Below are 18,341 nucleotides of genomic sequence, written 5' to 3'. Positions count from 1 at the left end.
TATTTAGTAAACCCCCCACTGTAGGGGCAGCGCAAAGGCTGCGATCAGCATGACCATCTTTGAATAACAAACTGCCCTGTTAGACCGCATTCACAAAGACAGTTAGTTCGACTATGCAGAGCTAATATGAAGTCGATTCAATCAATCAGCATAAACAGAATTTCGTCGTCTCCCAGCTGCCAAGTTGCAACATGATGCTACACGCAACAGCGAGCAAACGAAATCGCTTGATGTTACAAACCGCAATAAGATACGGGTTAAAACCGTTGCGTGTGTGAGAGCACCATCGGTGTTTATTCCCTGGATACAAAAATCAAATGCGAATTGTGGAATAATTCGTCTAAAGAACATAAGGAAATGGTAAACCTGAACTGAAAGGCGTGGCTTATTACGTAGCACCCTTCGGCTATAGAAGAGTGTTTCTGGGAAAACTAGCTACATTCATTAGTCGGAAGGTGAACTGGATGGACCGTCCACAACGTTGACAGCAGTAACAGCAGATATCGGCACTCAGCAGTAACGGACCATAGCAGCGGGTCGCGCCTGTGGCTGCCTTCAAATTAAACAAATCACTTGCCCTGTGGTTGGTCACCACGTCTCAGGCCTCTGCCAGGCTGAACGCCAACGCGAGCGATCGGGCGGGATTTTTGCGGTACATCAGCCGGCACTTCCTCTAATGGAAAAGTAGGATCATTTTGTTTAGAAGAATATTACTGTCGGTAATATTACAGAGATGCGATTGCATCATATCCGATATGGAATTGAACAATTGTTCTTTTGAGGACAAATAAAACACTTAATTTGAAGAGTTAATAGCTTCGGGTACCAGTAGCAGTATGGTAACAGCCTCAGCGATAGGTGCAGCCGGTACTTCTCTAAGGCCGATGTAATAAGGAAGTAAATGGAAGCGGCACGGCGAAACAGTTCGGGTGTTCTTAGACGCGCGTCATTTTTCGTACGATAGCGGCGGTATTAGCGGTAGATGCATTTTTCAACACTTACTCCGGTAAAGCCGTGTCTAATTTTCAATGTGAAAACACCTTTCTATTGTGTTGGCCGTGCGCATTAGGCCTCTGCCAGGCTAAACGCGAACCGATACGCCGGCCGTAGGTTAATTTACAGCCGTAAGTAGAGCTGTGTAAAAGTATTCTACTTCAACCTTGCGGTCGTGGCTTTGCACACAACCCTCCTGTGATTTTTTTATTCAACATCCTCTGTCAGGTACCAATATTTGCAAATACACAATATGATATAGAACTAATTACACATATTTTGTAACTTTCGTTACAGGACTCACTCGGTGGTATTTACGTATTCATCTTTGTGCACGAAAACTATAAAAGAGCAAATATCGGTAAGTAGATTAAGAATTTTCAAAATGGAACTGTGCTGAAGCCCCAAATGGCCGGCTTCGAGCCACCACTTCGAATTTTCAAAGGCAGGCGAATCTTGTATTCGGTAATAGTTAATGCGTCACATGTAAAAACGCTATTTTATGCTTGCTGTTGTGAAGCAAACATAAAATTACTTTTTCGCAGCGGACGCAATAACCTTTTCCGAGTCTTGTACCTTTGAAAATTCGAAGTGGTGGCTCGAAACCGGCCATTTGTGGCTTCAACACAGTTTCACCTCAAAGTTTTATAAGTTAATAGTTAACGGCAGCTTTAGGATACACAAGAGGAAAAAAAACACTTTTTGATGGCTCTAAGACTCAATAATAGAGGAGAATTAATTACCCGCCACCATCAGTTATCAGCAGTTTTGCGCAAATCAGAAATCAGGATTACAAAATTCAACGGATTGATACGGCAGGCATTCACGAAACTGTTATCACGGCGCTAACAACATGCAAATTGATAATTAACCGATTATAAAATCACTTATTCAAATAGGGCACGGAGTAAAAAGTAAAAGCTAGTAGAGCAGAAAAAGTAGTTTAGACGTTTTACCCGGAAAAGGCCGGGTGAATTCAACTAGTTGAGTAATATAAAGTTTTGCTTCTGGATTGTGAAAATTTTTGGTATCCTTTGGAGAATACCAAAAGGTATTCTCTACGTTTTTCGAGTTCCAGTACAAATTGTTTACTCTAATCATATTTATTCATCAATTTTTATTGTCATATAATAATGTTCATGCTTTGGGTGCAAAGCACTAGCCGTCAAATATGTTTTTAATGCGTTTTAAAAAGAGTTTAAAAGTTGGAGAGTATTGAAAGGCAAACCGCGTCTCAACACTCAACCAACCCCTTGTCCTCCTTGGAATCACAAAATAAAGACCAGGCGGTTCTCCGAACATCAGCCTGAGCGATAAATTTTCTTGGAATTCTGGTTTTCCGATTTAAATACGCTGAAGGAGAACCCAGAACATCTTATGCGATTGAAAAACTCAATGCTTGAAAAAAAAACATTTTCTTCGTAATAAGTACCATTTGCATTTATCATTCGATATCCATTTTTCAATAACCTGACTTTTTCGTTGCCGCACAGGCAGCATCATTTTAAACTTCTCAAAAAAATCCAACCGGTAAACTTTTCTTCTCGTTAGCCACAGGAAGACGATTTTTAGCTCGTCTATTCAATTATTGGCTATTTTCTTGTTTCTCCGAGCGAATACCAATTCACCAGAGTTACGCCAACAATAATATAATTACGACCTTCTGTCGCACACTTACCTTCATAAAATCCGCTAGCATATATCCCTGCTCAGTTCCGATAAAGTACGCCATCGGTCCGGCGAACAACAGCGTATCGGACATTTTCCGAATCGAGTCGAATTTAACGTTATGTTCGATATCCGCAGTGAATCCGGTTAAAGTTAAGGCGATCACTCCAAAAATAAGGTATATTCCCATAAGCGGCACGGTGCCACTATAGCTTTGCAAACTGAGCGTACTGAGTGCACTGCTGTTCAGAGGAATGTTCCGATCCCACACGGGACAAAGATGTGATCCACAGATTCGTTCGCCATGATCATTGGTTTGGAAGGTGCTGTAAGGGAACCGGTCCAGCTGGAAAACATCGTCTTCATCTCTGTTCTGATGAACTCGAATGTTGTACAAAAAGAACAAGGTTTCTCGAAAACTGGGCATATCAGGTGTAGTCACTTTCGTTGTTGGATTAGGTTCAGGAGGTTTGTAATCGGTTGAAGTAGAACCAAATTCAATGGACGGTTGATGGTAAGCTACGCTGCTGGACGATAGTGATGAGATAGCAGTGTTATTGTACTGCGCTAAGACGGACGCAGAAGTATTCACGGAAGATAGAGCCGTAATATAGTAACATCCTACTCTATTAGATGAGGCACACGTTAGGATAAAAGATGCTACTATCGTTCCAATAATCATTCCAAAATCACCGGCTGCTTTGTACCATCTGCAAAACCGTCGAATACTTTCATCCCTACTGCACAGCAACTTGTGATCATCATAGCTGTCAGCATTGATACCAGCCATACTGGTTCCTCCACACTCCGGCTGGGAACAGCTCAGCTTTCCCGCCATTGAAACAACTAAAGTCTGCTTACATATAACCGACGGTCCCAACGCTAAGCCTAGTATAAGGTATCCGGGTACCAACGATACCAGTACCGGATAAATATGAGTGGCCAGAAAGATACATAAACTACCGTAGACCAAAGCCAACACAATCGAGTAACCAAATCTGCGCAGAACTTTCGTCGTCACCAAGCACATCAAAGCCGACAGCAAGCAGCACATACTCAGCAAACCAGATCCTACGTCAGGTCCCATGGCAAACCACGATTCCTGCTGGAACCAAGTAGAATTTGATCCCTGCAATCCTAGCAGCGGGATGATCGCTGCACACATCAGTCCGTGAGCAATGGTAAGCAAGATGAAGGTTTTCGTGACCTTCGAACGGACGTGCGCCGGAATTTTGTGTCGACATCCGTAGCTGCGGTTGTTCACCGTGAGCAAACGTCGTACCGAAGTGGCCCCAATCGAGCTGTTACCGGAGTCACGTCGCCGGTTCCCGAGAGTAGAACTTTGGAAGGGAAAACCACTGGCAATGGTTGGGGCTACCATGATACGATGGCTGCGCGATGAGGCAGGCGAGGAATAGTTGTTGAGGTATTGCTGAGCAATATAAAATAATTACTAAGGTGCTGGTAAACATTTCGGAAGCTGAAATACCTCTATCATTGGGTCATCCCAAATATGATGTGCCTGTCCGGAACTGCGGGTTCGCATCACCTTTCGTCCCATGGGTGGATGCTTCTGCTGAAAGAATGTTCTGACCGCTGCGATCTGCGAAAGTAGATTGACAAAATTGAAAATTAGATCGTCGTTGAAAAGTGATCTTAAATAAAGTCTAGTAAATTTTATGCCTAAATATCCAGTGGAGTATTTTCGTGAAAAGCTCGAATTTTGCAAATTTAATTCTTGAATATCCCAAATACGGATGCGTTTGGAAAGTTAGTTACCAAAAGTTGAAATTGAAAAAAAAATCTTCAAAACTCAACTTTTAAATGAAAAATTCTTTTACATTTCTCCATCCTGATCTTTTTACCAAAGATTTTAAAATAATGGCAGACTTGAACGAAAAAAAAAGAAATTTCAAGAAAAATCCAATCATATTTGCTCACAGAATGAATTATAGAAAAAATACAATTTCTATAACCAAAACAGTTTTAAATTTCATTCGTGGGCCTTCATCATACCCACGTGGGTTTGGTATCAGGTACAGACCTGATAGCAAATCAACTGTAAATGGAGAGTGATTTTGTGCGATCTAAAAATCTGGAAAATTGCCGTTATATTATGGTCGTTATAATCGACCTGGGGAAACCTCAAGTTGAGTACTATTCTTTTTATCGACTGTTAGTTTACTCAGAAAAGTTTCTTCGCTTCACAGTCTTTAAAATGTGACAAGAAATCGATATTTTTCTCTTACGTTTTGAATTTTCTATATCCTTTATCAAGGCTCTAAAAGTGAATTAGGACCAAAAATTTTTGCAGAAACAGTTCAACAAATTATACTCATAATATATCTTTACCGAGAGGACCATTTTCATGTAAAGTGGCTATTCAGATCATTCAGATAATTATCAACTAGAAATCCAAAACTTCTCAAATTATGAAAATTCATACTAGACACTTTAACGAAGCGAAACTTTAACGTAGCACTTTCAATCATACTAACCAGAGACTGCGAAGCCGAGAGGAACTCCTCTGAGTTACCACATTTCGCACTAAATATTGGTCAATTTAGTCATCCAAAAAACAACAGTTTGATGTGGTTTATGAAATCATTAGGTAGTTAGGCTATTTTGCCCAAAACGTTGCTGTCAACGGCGAACGATATTGATCCATGACCCGTGACTTTTTTTTTGCCCAAATTGGAGGATCTAAACTTGGTTGACCTGAGGGTTTAACTGGATGGTGCCACATGCAGGGAGCAATTTTTAAAACGTAACAAAATTTCCTACTGTCGTAAAAAAAGTAGGCGTCCTTAAAGAAAAACTGATTTATTTCTCATGAAGATACATTCATAATGAACGAAAAAAAGTTGACGTAGAATTACGACAGACTGGCTTATGTCAATGTATTTCTTGCAATAGGTTTGGGAATATGATCGATTTTTTCTTATGTTGACCCTGTTGATAGAAAAATGGAAATAAATTGTGTTAAACACAGTGAAGCTTTGATGCTGGAGTGTCCGCCTATCAGCTAGCTGTTATAAATTACTTAGTAGTTGAATGAAGTTCTAAAAATGATAGGAAACACTACCGAGGTAACAACGGAACGTGAATCATCCCGCACGTCATGCAAGTGACATTTGCAATGATGAGAAATTGACCAAAATTGCCGAGTGTGCTTGGAAGAAAGACAATAAAATTGTTCTCATGTCGGATGGAAGACTGTTGTGAATTTTCTAAAACAGATTCAGCATTGTTAGCAGAACGTGCCAAACTTTTCTGTTTGAAATCGGATTGGTGGCTGGTTTGTATCATCGAATTGTGGAGAACATCACACTTCTGCAAATCCGCTGCGGCTTCTGATCACAGTTGCAGTTTGAAAAAAAGCATTCATTAACCTCTTCCAAATACATGTAATAGCCTTGAAAAAGGCCGGTTAATGCAATTACACATTAAATTCAGTTATCGCATAAATTTTTCATAGTCAGACCGCGTACGATTTTCGCACTGGTAGATTATAATAGGCTTCGCCTTTCTTTCATATTCACTCATTTTTCTATCTGCGTGAATATTTTATTTCGTATGTAGAAAGACTAATGTACAAAATATAAATCTCATTCCATACTATTTTTTTTATTCATTTTAGAGTTATCAGATTTCCCAATCGATTGCTGTAAGAATGAAGCAAATCGGTTGAAAACCGACTGAGTTTTAAACATTTGAAAATGGACAAAATTTGTGATACTCTCGATGTCTTTTTGCCTTTCTCCTAGAAAGGTATATGTTCAGGATCAATTCAACCCTTAATCAAACATGTTCCAATACAATCGACCGAAATTAGGTCTACCTTACACATCACCTTACTTTGAGCCCGACGGCACTCAGGCCCGACGGTACACTCATGCACTCACTCAGATCACAGTCATATAGTCAGTTCAGAAATTATAATCGGACACATCGTTTTGATAATTGCTCTCCCGCCGGTCATACCGATACCCTTTGTCGTTCGGTACGCAGTACCATTCGACCAATCGAGTGGAATTTGTCCGCATTGCAAATTTTCTCTCGGTAGTGCAGCGTAACGAAAGAATCGCAAAACTTCGTTAGATAAACCACGCGAGTTAACACTATCCCGGATAGCAAAATCCTAAACATTTTGGTGCCGAAACCCGGGATTAGTGCGTTGCAGAAAATAATCTGCGTGTGATATCAGTCGCCATTGCTTGTCGCTTGTCGTGTGGCTTCAGTTAGCCACTTTTAATAAGAACAATAGTGCGTCCAGCGCGTGACCAGTTTCTATTGGAGTTCGACGCCATTGTCGTTTGTCGTATTGTGGGTCCAGCTAACCTACAACAATCAGCATCCCCTCCAGCACGTGTGATCGCAGCCCGTCGTCATCGATATTTGCCCGTGGACGCTCCAGCAGCAGCCGCAGCAAAAGAAGTTCGTCGCAAACCCGTGCAGCAGCCGGTGTAAACCAACAGCAGGAAATTTAGTGCACATACCCTTCTCAGCGAAAGCAGTTGTACAGCTTTCGGACAAGGTCGGTAAGGTTAGATTGACTACCGCGAGTGCAGGTAAATTCTTTCGTTTGCTAATTGGTGGTGGTAAACCTGGAAAATGCCCCCAAAATTACCTGCAAAAAAGGTGGGCAGGCCTGCCGGCGCAGTATCTAATTTAGGACGTTTGCATCGACGTCGGGCGAATATGTTGGGCTCGGCGAAGATGGTAAAGGAATTCGATGACACCTATGAGCTCGCTCACAAGGACCAACTAGCCATACAAATTGAATACCTTGAAGAGTTGTGGCATGAGTTTTTGTCGGTGCAGGAGGAAATTGAGTTTCTGGCGATGATGAGATTTTCGCGGATGAAAGGCGCGAATTTCAATCGATGTATCTCGAATTAAAGTCATCGCTGCAAGGCACGCTCCCTCCCCCTCCGCCTCCACTGGTTGCCCCACCATCGCGCGCATCATCATCTGTTTGCGCCTTGCCCGGACAACCTGTCACTCATGTTCGACTTCCAGAAATCAAAATTCCGACCTTTGGAGGCAAGCTAGACGATTGGGTAGCTTTTCGTGATTTATATGTTTCATTGATTCACTCTAATCAACAATTGACTGCTGTTCAAAAGATGCATTATTTGCGAGCTTCATTATCAGACGAAGCCGCTCGCCTGATATCGGCTCTTGAAATTTCTGCAATTGACTATCAAGTTGCTTGGAATCTTTTGAAGGATCGATTTGAGAATCCCAACTTGCTCATCAAACGACATATGTCAGCCTTACTGTCGATCACTCCGTTGAAAGGGGAATCTGCCGTGGGGCTTTCTGAGCTAGCTGATAGTTTCGATCGCCATGTTCAGTTATTGGGCAAACTCGAATCCGCAGAAGATCACTGGAATTCTTTCCTTGTCGAAAAATTGAGCAGCTGTCTGGATCATAGTTCTCTTCGGGAATGGCAAACTACGGTTAAGGATGGCGAGCGACCCACATACAAAGAGCTTCTGGACTTCGTCCATAAACGATCGCGAATAATCCAAACCGTCGCTCTGTCCCACACTAACAGCACCCAACCTGAATCGAAATCGTCTCGGTCACGCCCTATAACAGCCCATGTTGTCTCGGAGAACGTTAGTAAGTGTCCCCACTGTAAACAGGCGCATCTCTTGTTTCAGTGTAATGCATTCCAGAATCTTGTACCGCAACAGCGGTTTGAAATAGTAAAAAGACATGGGCTCTGTATAAACTGCTTGAAGGGTACGCACATGGCGAAGGATTGCTCCAGCGGATCGTGCAAGAGTTGCTCCAAAAAACATCATTCGTTGCTGCACCTACCACCGCGTTCATCAACGGCTGGTGCACCTGCAGCCGGAGCCAGCCAGTCTACACCCCACGTTTTCGACCAATCCGCTGAATCAATCGGTCCGTGTGATGCGACCGCTGTCGCACGTTCGTCGTCGGTTCAGTCCGGTGCCTCACCACTCGCGCAATCGTTTCCGGTCGGTATCGCCCCCTCTACCTCGTCGGTTGGGCTCGGTAGCCCTTCACCTCCTCCTACCTCCTGTCAAAGTGTTGACACACCCAAAAGTGTTTGGCACAGAACTGTTATCCTATCAACGGCAGTTATTAAGGTGAGAGATACGGATAACAACGAACATTTTGCTAGAGCTTTGCTTGATAGTGGCTCTCAGCCCAGCTTCGTCTCCGAATCTCTCTGTCAAAAGCTTCGATTGCAACGTGTCAAGTTCAACACACTGGTTAGTGGAATTGGCCAAGCCACCGTGAACGTCCGCTACGGAGTTACCATTTCGTTTGCCTCACGCTACGGAGAAAATCGCTTCATTTTGGAGTGTCTGGTACTGCCAAAGCTGACCGTGTCGCTTCCCAGTCACCATATTGACGTTACTAAATGGAAGATCTCTCGCCATCTACCACTCGCTGATCCCCAGTTCAATATCAGCCAGAAGATCGACATCATTATTGGCGCTGAACTGTTTTATTCGCTTCTGGAGAATCAACAAATCTCGCTGGCCACCGGGTACCCGCTTTTGCAGAAGACCGTCCTGGGATACATCGTCTGCGGGAAGGTGAAAAATACAAGTGCCAATTCTCTAGCAACCCAGACAAGTCACGTATGCACTGATAATAGTCTCGACAAACAACTCGAACGCTTCTGGGAAGTTGAAAACTTCGATATCGGGAAGGCCTACACTCCCGATGAACAGCGCTGCGAAGACCATTTCCAGGAAACCGTTAGTCGCGCCGATGACGGTAGATACGTCGTCCGCTTACCGGTTCGTGAGGAACTATTGCCAATGCTCGGGGATTTTTACACGACCGCACTACGTCGGCTCCAATCCATGGAGAAAAAGTTCGCTGTCGATGACGATCTTCGTGACGCTTACCATGCGTTCATGAACGATTACGAAAGCCTAGGTCACATGGTGGAGGTGATTCCGTCCGCGTCGCGTACCCCACAATTTTTTCTCCCCCACCATGCCATCCATCGTCCAGAAAGCACAACAACCAGGACACGCGTGGTTTTCGATGGATCCTGCCGAAGTTTCAACGGGTTGTCGCTCAATGAAGTACTGCATTCCGGTCCGACGATTCAACCAGCACTGTATTCGACCGTTATCAATTTCCGCATGCCTCGCTACACCGTCACAGCCGACGCCGAAAAGATGTTCCGGCAAACCTGGGTGCATCCAGACGACCGGCAATTTCAGCAAATCCTGTGGAGGAAGGATCCGTCTGAACCAGTTCGCATTTTCCAACTAAAAACCGTTACATATGGACTCGCAAGTTCACCGTTCCACGCTGCTCGTGTACTTCACCAACTGGCCAACGACGAAGGAGAGAACTTTCCACTTGCGGTCCCCGTAGTACAAAAGGGAATGTACGTTGACGACGTACTTACCGGCCACAACGACCGAGAAACGCTTGCGGAAACTTGTCATCAATTAAAAGAAATGTTCCAACAAGCCGGTTTGACGCTCAGGAAGTGGGCGACCAACGACACCGCCGTGCTCTCAAAGATTCCTCATCAACTGTGGGAAACTTCGTCGGAGCTGGAAATCGATCGATCGCATTCCGTGAAGACCTTAGGACTAATTTGGTTTCCTCAGTTGGACACCTTTAGGTTTAAGGTACCGCATCTGGCACCGCTAATCGATGTAACAAAGCGGATTGTAGTATCTGAGATGTCCCAACTGTTCGATCCATTGGGCCTTTTGGGACCTGTGGTTGTGAAAGCCAAGATGTTTGTCCAAACATTGTGGGCAAAAAATTTGAAGTGGGATGAAGAACTGTCCGAACAGTACACCGCTTGGTGGATTGATTATCGCTCGGAGCTCAACCAACTACAAACTCTTGCCGTGCCACGCAGAGTTGTGCACAATCGGCAGTACAGTTTACACTGCTTTTGTGATGCTTCAAAGACAGCATACGGTTGCTGCATTTATGCTGTTTCGCGTGACGAGTTCGGACAGCTTCACAGTCATCTACTAACTGCCAAGTCCCGAGTCGCTCCCCTACGTGGACAATCCATTCCTCGACTTGAACTCTGCGCTGCACTGCTCGGAAGCCAGCTTGCCGACAACATCCAGCGCACTACTAATTTCACCGAACCGCCAACATTCTGGACGGACTCGACGATCGTGCTGCACTGGATCAAGTCGCAGTCTAATGTTTGGAAGGTCTTTGTCTCGAATCGCAGCGCCTTACAAAGGGCCGTACATGGAGGCACGTGCCAACGGAGCAGAATCCTGCGGACCTTATCTCCAGGGAGAATGATGGCAAACCAGATCTTGAATGATGAGTTGTGGTGGCATGGACCGTGTTTCCTGAAGGACCCCGTCGATAGTTGGCCAGAGTGCACAGTTTTGACGCCGAACGCTCAGGACTTGCAGCAAGAAGCCTGTCCAGTCATCGCTTTCCTCAGCAACACCGTGGATTTATCATTATTCGACCGCTTCTCGGACCTCGCCAAGCTAGTCCGCTTCGTGGCGCTAATGTATCGTCGCATCAACAATGCCAGACTCCCTCGAGGCAAACGTATGAGCGGTTCACTGACTCCAGAAGAATGTGAACATGCGCTCAAGATCCTCGCCCGTCAAGTCCAGTCTATATCGTTTCCGGCCGAAGTACGCTACTATCGGAGTGTACAAGGCATGAACACCGGTGCATCCATTGTCGCGTCGAAATTACCACGCAAGGACATGAAGCTGTTTATGGACCAGTTTGGGTTGCTCAGGTTAAGTGGAAGACTAGCCAACATGAGAGTACCCTTCGACAATCGCTTTCCGATACTGCTTCCAGCCGAGCATCGTCTTACCTGGCTCATAGCCCGGTCCTGTCACATTCGAACGCTGCATGGCGGGCCTACTCTAACACTCACTACGATTCGCCAGCGTTTTTGGCCGCTCCGGGGCAAACAGCTCGCCCGCAAGATAGTACGTGAATGCGTCACTTGTTTCCGGTGTCAACCACAGCTGGCACAACAAATCATGGCACCATATCCATCTGTCCGCTTATCATCAGCTAGACCCTTCATACACTCTGGTATGGACTATTGTGGGCCGTTTCTCGTTCGTCCGTTAAGTGGGCGGGGCGCGTCGGTAAAGGTATACGTCGCATTATTCGTATGCCTCGTGGTGAAGGCCGTCCACATCGAAGTCGTTGCAGATTTGTCGTCCGTCGCTTGTATTAACGCCGTCAAACGATTCGTTGCTCGTCGCGGTCGCGTGCTCGAACTACACTGCGACAATGCGACTGCCTTCGTCGGGGCAGACCGAGAACTTCGGGAGACACGCACGGAGTTCCTCCGCCAATTCCGTTCCAAGGACTGGGACAACTACTGCGTAGGAAGTGGAATAAAATTCTGTTTTATTCCGGCCCGCTCGCCGCATTTCGGCGGCATCTGGGAAGCCGGAATCAAGTCGTTCAAGCACCACTTCCGTCGTATCATGGGCAACCGCTCCTTCACCGTAGACCAGCTCCAAACCGTCGTAGCCCAAATTGAGTCGGTGTTAAACTCCCGTCCCCTTTCTCCGCTTTCAGATTCTCCCGACGACTGCGTTGCGTTAACTCCGGGCCACTTCCTCGTTGGCGAGCCTCTCATTGCTCTACCGGAACCGGACCTGGTAAACATCACCACAAAACACTTGTCCCGCTACCAAGAGATGCAGCGGTCGGTCCATGACCTCTGGCGCCGTTGGCAACTAAACTACGTCAGCCAGCTCCCACAACGGACAAAATGGAAACGAACACACTCCAATGTTCGCACTGGTCAATTAGTACTGGTGAAACAGTCGACACCGCCTCTCCAGTGGCCATTGGGGCGAATTATCGAAACCATAACTGGCAAGGATGGACGAGTCAGGGTGGTCGTGGTCAAGACTGCTCAGGGCCAGTACAAGCGTGGGATCACGGAGATCGCCATATTACCAATAAACCACGATGAAGACTCACAGGACGACAAGTCAGGACTTCGTACGAGTCTGACTCTGGCTCCTACCGATGAAGAACGTGTGGAAGATGCTTGAAACGGACTGTTTCAACGGCGGCCGGCATGTTCAGGATCAATTCAACCCTTAATCAAACATGTTCCAATACAATCGACCGAAATTAGGTCTACCTTACACATCACCTTACTTTGAGCCCGACGGCACTCAGGCCCGACCGTACACTCATGCACTCACTCCGATCACAGTCATATAGTCAGTTCAATAAAGAAATTATAATCGAACACATCGTTTTGATAATTGCTCTCCCGCCGGTCATACCGAAACCCTTTGTCGTTCGGTACGCAGTACCATTCGACCAATCGAGTGGAATTTGTCCGCAATTTTCTCTCGGTAGTGCAGCGTAACGAAAGAATCGCAAAACTTCGTTAGATAAACCACGCGATCACTGGAAAAACCAAAGGTATAAAAGTGCTCCAAAGTGTCGAATCTCGTATATCAATCGACTTAGTTTGACGAGCTGAGCATTTTCTGTATGTGTGTGTGTGTGTGTGTGTGTGTGTGTAACGCTCTCCCAATCTCACTCGATTTTCTCAGAGATGGCTAGACCGATCTTCATGAAATTATATGCAAATGAGAGATCTAGTTGCCCCATAAGACCCTATTGAATTTCATTGCAATCGGATTTTTAGTTTAGAGGTTATGTTCAAAAATGTTAAAATCACGAAACATCATTATCTCAGAAACTACCTAACCGATTTAAAAAAAATGATTTTAAATGAACGAGCTACTTAAAAAACCCTTAACTTTTGAGTTTCATGAAGATTGAACGTGCGGTTCAGAAGTTATTTAAAGAAACGTGTTCTGGAGAGTGTTTAATCTCACTCATGTTTCTCAGAGATGGCTGGACCGATTTTCATAAAATCAGTGTCAAATGGAAGGTCTAGTTGCCCCATAAGTCCCTATTGATTTGTTTTGCAATCGGACTATTACTTTGCTTGTTATGTTTAAAAATGTGAAATCCAGCTATGAAAAGGAACATATTCCGAAGACTACTCAAACTCACTCACTTTTTTCAGAGAAGGCTGAACCGATTTCCAGGAAATTAGTGTCGAAAGAAAGGTCTAGCTGCCTCATAACACCCCATTGAATTTCAATTTAATCGGACTGTAACTTCGTCTGTAAAGTACCAGAATGTGAAAATCACGAAACTTCATTATCTCAGAAAGTACACAACCGATTTGAACAATATTGGTATCAAATGAACGGGCTAGTTAAAGGTTAATTGATGTATTTTGTAGTGATTAAACACGTGGTTCAAAAATTGTGAAAAGAAACATGTTCCGGTGACTTTTCAAATTCACTCGTTTTCCCGAAAATGGCTGGACTAAATTCAACAATCTGAGTGTCAAATGAAAAGTTTGGCTTTCCTATAGGTTTCCATTTTATTTGACTATAATCGTATTTTTATTCCAACCGTTATGTAATAAATTATAAAAAACAACGGAAGTCTATTATCTCAAAGATCACACGACTTATTTGGACAAATCTAGTGTCACTTGAACAGGTTGTCTCTCGAACTCACAAGTAAGAAATTTCATAGCAATTTTATATGTGGTTCAAAAGTTATGAAAAGAAACGAAATTCAAAGACTATTTAAAACTGTAACTGCTTTGATCAAAACATATGGCCTCAACAAAATTTAAATTTGGTATTGTGCTATTCGTACGTTCCCCGGTACTGCTCGTGATTGAAGTGTACGAAATTCAAAGTCATTTCTTTTATTTCGCTATTTCTTCAGCACGAATATTTTACTTCTTATTAATAATTTTTTTAACCTTTTGCTTTTCTCCTAGAAAGGTATAGCAATCACTTGCAAAACCGAAGATATGAAAGTACTCCAGAGGGCCGAATAGCATATATCACTCGACTCAGTTCGACGAGCTGAACATTTTCTGTATGTGTGTGTGTGTGTGTGTGTGTGTATGTGCAGATCTTTATTTTCACTCACTTTTCTCATAGATGGCTGGGCCGATTTTATTGAAATTATATGCAAATGAAAGTTCTAGTTGCCCCATGAGACCCTATTAAATTTCATTGTAATTGGATTTTTATTTTGGAGATTTTGTTTAAAAATGTAAAAATCACGAAACATCAATATCTCAGAAACCACACAACCGATTTCAATAAAATTGGTATCAAATGAACGGGCTATTTTAAAAACCCTTAACATTTGAATTTTATGTAGATTGAACATGTGGTTCAAAAGTTATGAAAAGAAACGTCTTCTGAAGACTGTTTAATTTCACTAATGTTTCTCAGAGATGGCTGTACCGATTTCCACAAAATCAGTGTCATATGAAAGGTCTAGTTACCCCATAAGACCTCATTGATTTTTTTGCAATCGGACTATTACTTTGCCTGTTATGTTTAAAAATGTGAAATCTAGCTACGAAAAGAAACATATTCCGAAGAATACATAAACTCTCTCACTTTTCTCAGAGATGGCTGAACCGATTTTCACGAAATAAGTGTCAAATGAGAGGTCTAGCTGACCCATAACACAATATTGAATTTTACTGTAATCGAACTGTAACTTCGTCTGTAATGTACCGAATTGTGAAAATCACGAAACTACATTATCTCAGAAGGTACACAACCGATTTGATCAATTGTATTATCAATTGTATTTTTTGCATTTAAATATTGACGAGAACTTGAAATGGGTGAACGGGAATGGAACTGAGCAAAGAATTATTTTACAATTTAACTTAACTGTTTAAAAGAATGAAAGAATTAATCATAAGTAGTCGACTTATGAAAGGAACATAACAACTGCTTAGACTGCCGAGAACTAATCAAACACTCTGGTACAGTTTCACATAAAAAAATATTTTTATCATAAATAGGCACTCAGCTCGGTAAATTTGCTTTATATGTCAGCCGAAATTCTTTGTGCTATCAGGGAAACTTACTTTAAGAGTATTTTCTGAGTTATTCTGCATTCAAACATAGTTTCAGAGCTGAAACGGTTCGTTTGATCAGTGTAATGTCTAAGGAAAAGCTTACTTACTTAAATGGCCGTACGTCCACATGGCCTGCACAACATAATTCCGCCAACTTGATCGGTCCCTGGCTGCCCACCTCCAATCTCTCGGGCACTCCGTACTTGCCAGATCATGTTCCACCTGGTCAAACCATCTTTCTTTTCGTGCTCCTCTTCGTCTCGTACCAACCAGATTCGAGAACCAATTTTGAAGGGTAATTGTCCGTTGTTCTCGCCACGTGCCCCGCCCAACGAATCCGTCCAGATTTGGCCACTTTCTGGATGCTGGGTTCACCGTAGAGTTGCGCGAGCTCATGGTTCATTCTCCGTCTCCACACTCCGTTCTCCTGTACACCGCCAAAGATGGCACGACTCCCGCTGATGATTCGCCTCCTAATCTCACGGCTGGTATCCTTGTTCTTAGTTACCAAAGGTACACGAACTTGTCAACTACCTCAAACTCATCACCGTCGATTATCACAACACTACCTAGGCGTGCCCTGTCGCGCTCAGCACCACCCGCTAGCATGTACTTCGTTTTAGATGAATTTATCTTCAGTTCAATCTTCTCTGCTTCACATTTTAGTCTGGTGTACTGATCCGCCACCGCCTCAAATGTTCTGCCGACAGTGTCAACGTCATCCGCAAAGCAGATTAATTTACCGGATTTAACGAAAATCGTGCCCCGCGAGTCTATTCCCTCTCGTCTCACAACACCTTCTAGCGCAATATTGAACAGCAGGCAGGAAAGACCATCATCTTGTCGAAGTCCCCTGCGTGATCCGGATGGGTCGGATAGACCACCCGAAATCCTCACACAACACTGCACATTTTCCATCGTAGCCTTTATCAGTCTGGTAAGCTTCCCGGGTAAGCCGTTTTCGTCGAGAATTCTCCATAGCTCTTCACGATTAATCGTGTCATAAGCGGCTTTGAAGTCGATGAAGAGATGATGCGTAGGGACTCTGTAGTAAAGATCTGGTCCGTTGTGGACCGACCCTCCATGAAGCCGGCCTGATAACTTACCACGAATCTGTTGGTTAGTGGTGGCAGCCGCTGGAAAATTATTTGGGATATCACTTTGTACACGCAAAAGTTCAAGCTTCCTATGTGTCCTTTCATTTCGCACAGAATTTGCTCTGACTTCTCACAACCAATGCGTGATACGCATAACGCAAAAGTGGTACAAGGAATATATTTTTGTGTATCATATACACAAAAATCGTAATGTCTCGGTAAACTTCGTCTTTGGGCGAACGATCAGTTTCGAGGCGTTCAAAAATCCGTTCTTTACTTTCGCGAACCGGTGCGTATCAACGGCTCGTGCATCCCTAAACTTCGTCAGCAACCGAAACAGCCAATAGCGAGACTTGTTGCCGCAGAAGTTATTGATGCTGGTGCCAGTAACGCAGAACCGAATGCATGTGAATAAAACCAGAGTCATCATTTAATGCAAAATGTTTCGGACAAATCTAATGTTTTTGTTTATTGTTAATGATTGAATGATGTTTTCAAATGACCTGATTCATGAAAGTGAATCGATCAGACAATAATTTCTTCAATTTAGTCAGTACCCAACTTATCAGCATTGATTACTGGTTGCACTGTTTTAACGATGCCAGCCTTCTGAACATCGGTTGATACTTTATAAGTGTAATTGTGTGGAGCTGCGCAATGCATTCAAAATACGCTAGAGTAACAAAAGCGTTATGCCCAACGCACATGCGTTGTAATGGTTCCAAATTTAATCAGTAAATGCGCTAATTTCGCTCATAAATGATCTGGTTACGCACACTCCAACTTTTGTGTGTAGGCGGCATTCAGAATAGTGATCGCTCGGTAGTTTTCACAATCTAGCTTGTCGCCTTTCTTGTAGATGGGGTAAATAACTCCATCCTTTCACTCCTCCGGTAGGCATTCCGTTTCCCAAACTCTTGCAATCAGACGATGCAGACAACTGGCCAACTTGCCCGAGCCCATCTTGAGAAGCTCCGCGCCCATCTTGAGAAGCCTTTGGATAGTATCATTACCTTCGCTTATCGATGGGGGCGGCACATCTCCGTTACTTGCTGCACCGACAGAGTCTCCTGCGTCGCTGTTCTGGTCTCCTGCCTGTACGCCATTCAGATGTTCATCGAAGTGCTGTTCCCACCTTTCGATCACCTTACAATCATCCGTCAAGATGTTCCCCTCCTTATCCCTGCACATTTCGGCTCGCGGAACGAAGCCTTTGCGGGATGCGTTGAATCTCTGATAGAACTTCCGTGTTACATGAAAGCGTTACGGCTGTTGTAGTCCTTCGCACTCCTCCTCCTCCTGGCGGCGCTTTTTTCCTGGAAAAGTTGGGTTTGTTGTCTCCGTTTCTGTTTGTACCACTCCAGGAGGAAAAGCTGTAGATAATAACTTCGTCCTTCCAAAAAAATATACACTAATAGCACAGACTAACAGACATAACACTTTCAACAGATTTTCAATAAAATCATCGTTCGAATGATTGCAATACTTTACGCTAGTAACACTAGCACCACCTGCTGCTGTATTCGCACTACGACTTGTTTTTCGACATCAGCGCCAGCGAACGTTTGGGTGTCAATTTGGGAACTTTGAAATATGTATGATATTGCAAGACAGCTCCCCAAACGGCGTTATCGCGCGATGACAGTTTTGCGATT

At 43.8% G+C, this 18,341-nt stretch overlaps 1 protein-coding gene across 2 annotated transcripts in view; it reads right to left on the bottom strand.

The window, feature by feature from the left end:
- LOC129730924 (uncharacterized) overlaps positions 1–18,341 on the bottom strand; it is a 67,411-nt gene that overhangs the window by 11,711 nt on the left and 37,359 nt on the right. For both annotated transcript variants that reach the window (XM_055690569.1, XM_055690568.1), the window contains 2 exons: positions 4,151–4,264; positions 2,672–4,093 (listed from right to left, as the gene is read on the bottom strand). In XM_055690569.1, coding sequence (XP_055546544.1) covers positions 2,672–4,093; positions 4,151–4,264 — 1,536 coding nt within the window. The remainder of the gene's footprint in view (positions 1–2,671; positions 4,094–4,150; positions 4,265–18,341) is intronic.

This window comes from Wyeomyia smithii, chromosome 3 (assembly GCF_029784165.1).
Source record: "Wyeomyia smithii strain HCP4-BCI-WySm-NY-G18 chromosome 3, ASM2978416v1, whole genome shotgun sequence".
Classification (NCBI taxonomy): Eukaryota; Metazoa; Arthropoda; class Insecta; order Diptera; family Culicidae; genus Wyeomyia; species Wyeomyia smithii.
This window is presented reverse-complemented; position numbering and strand designations above follow the sequence as displayed.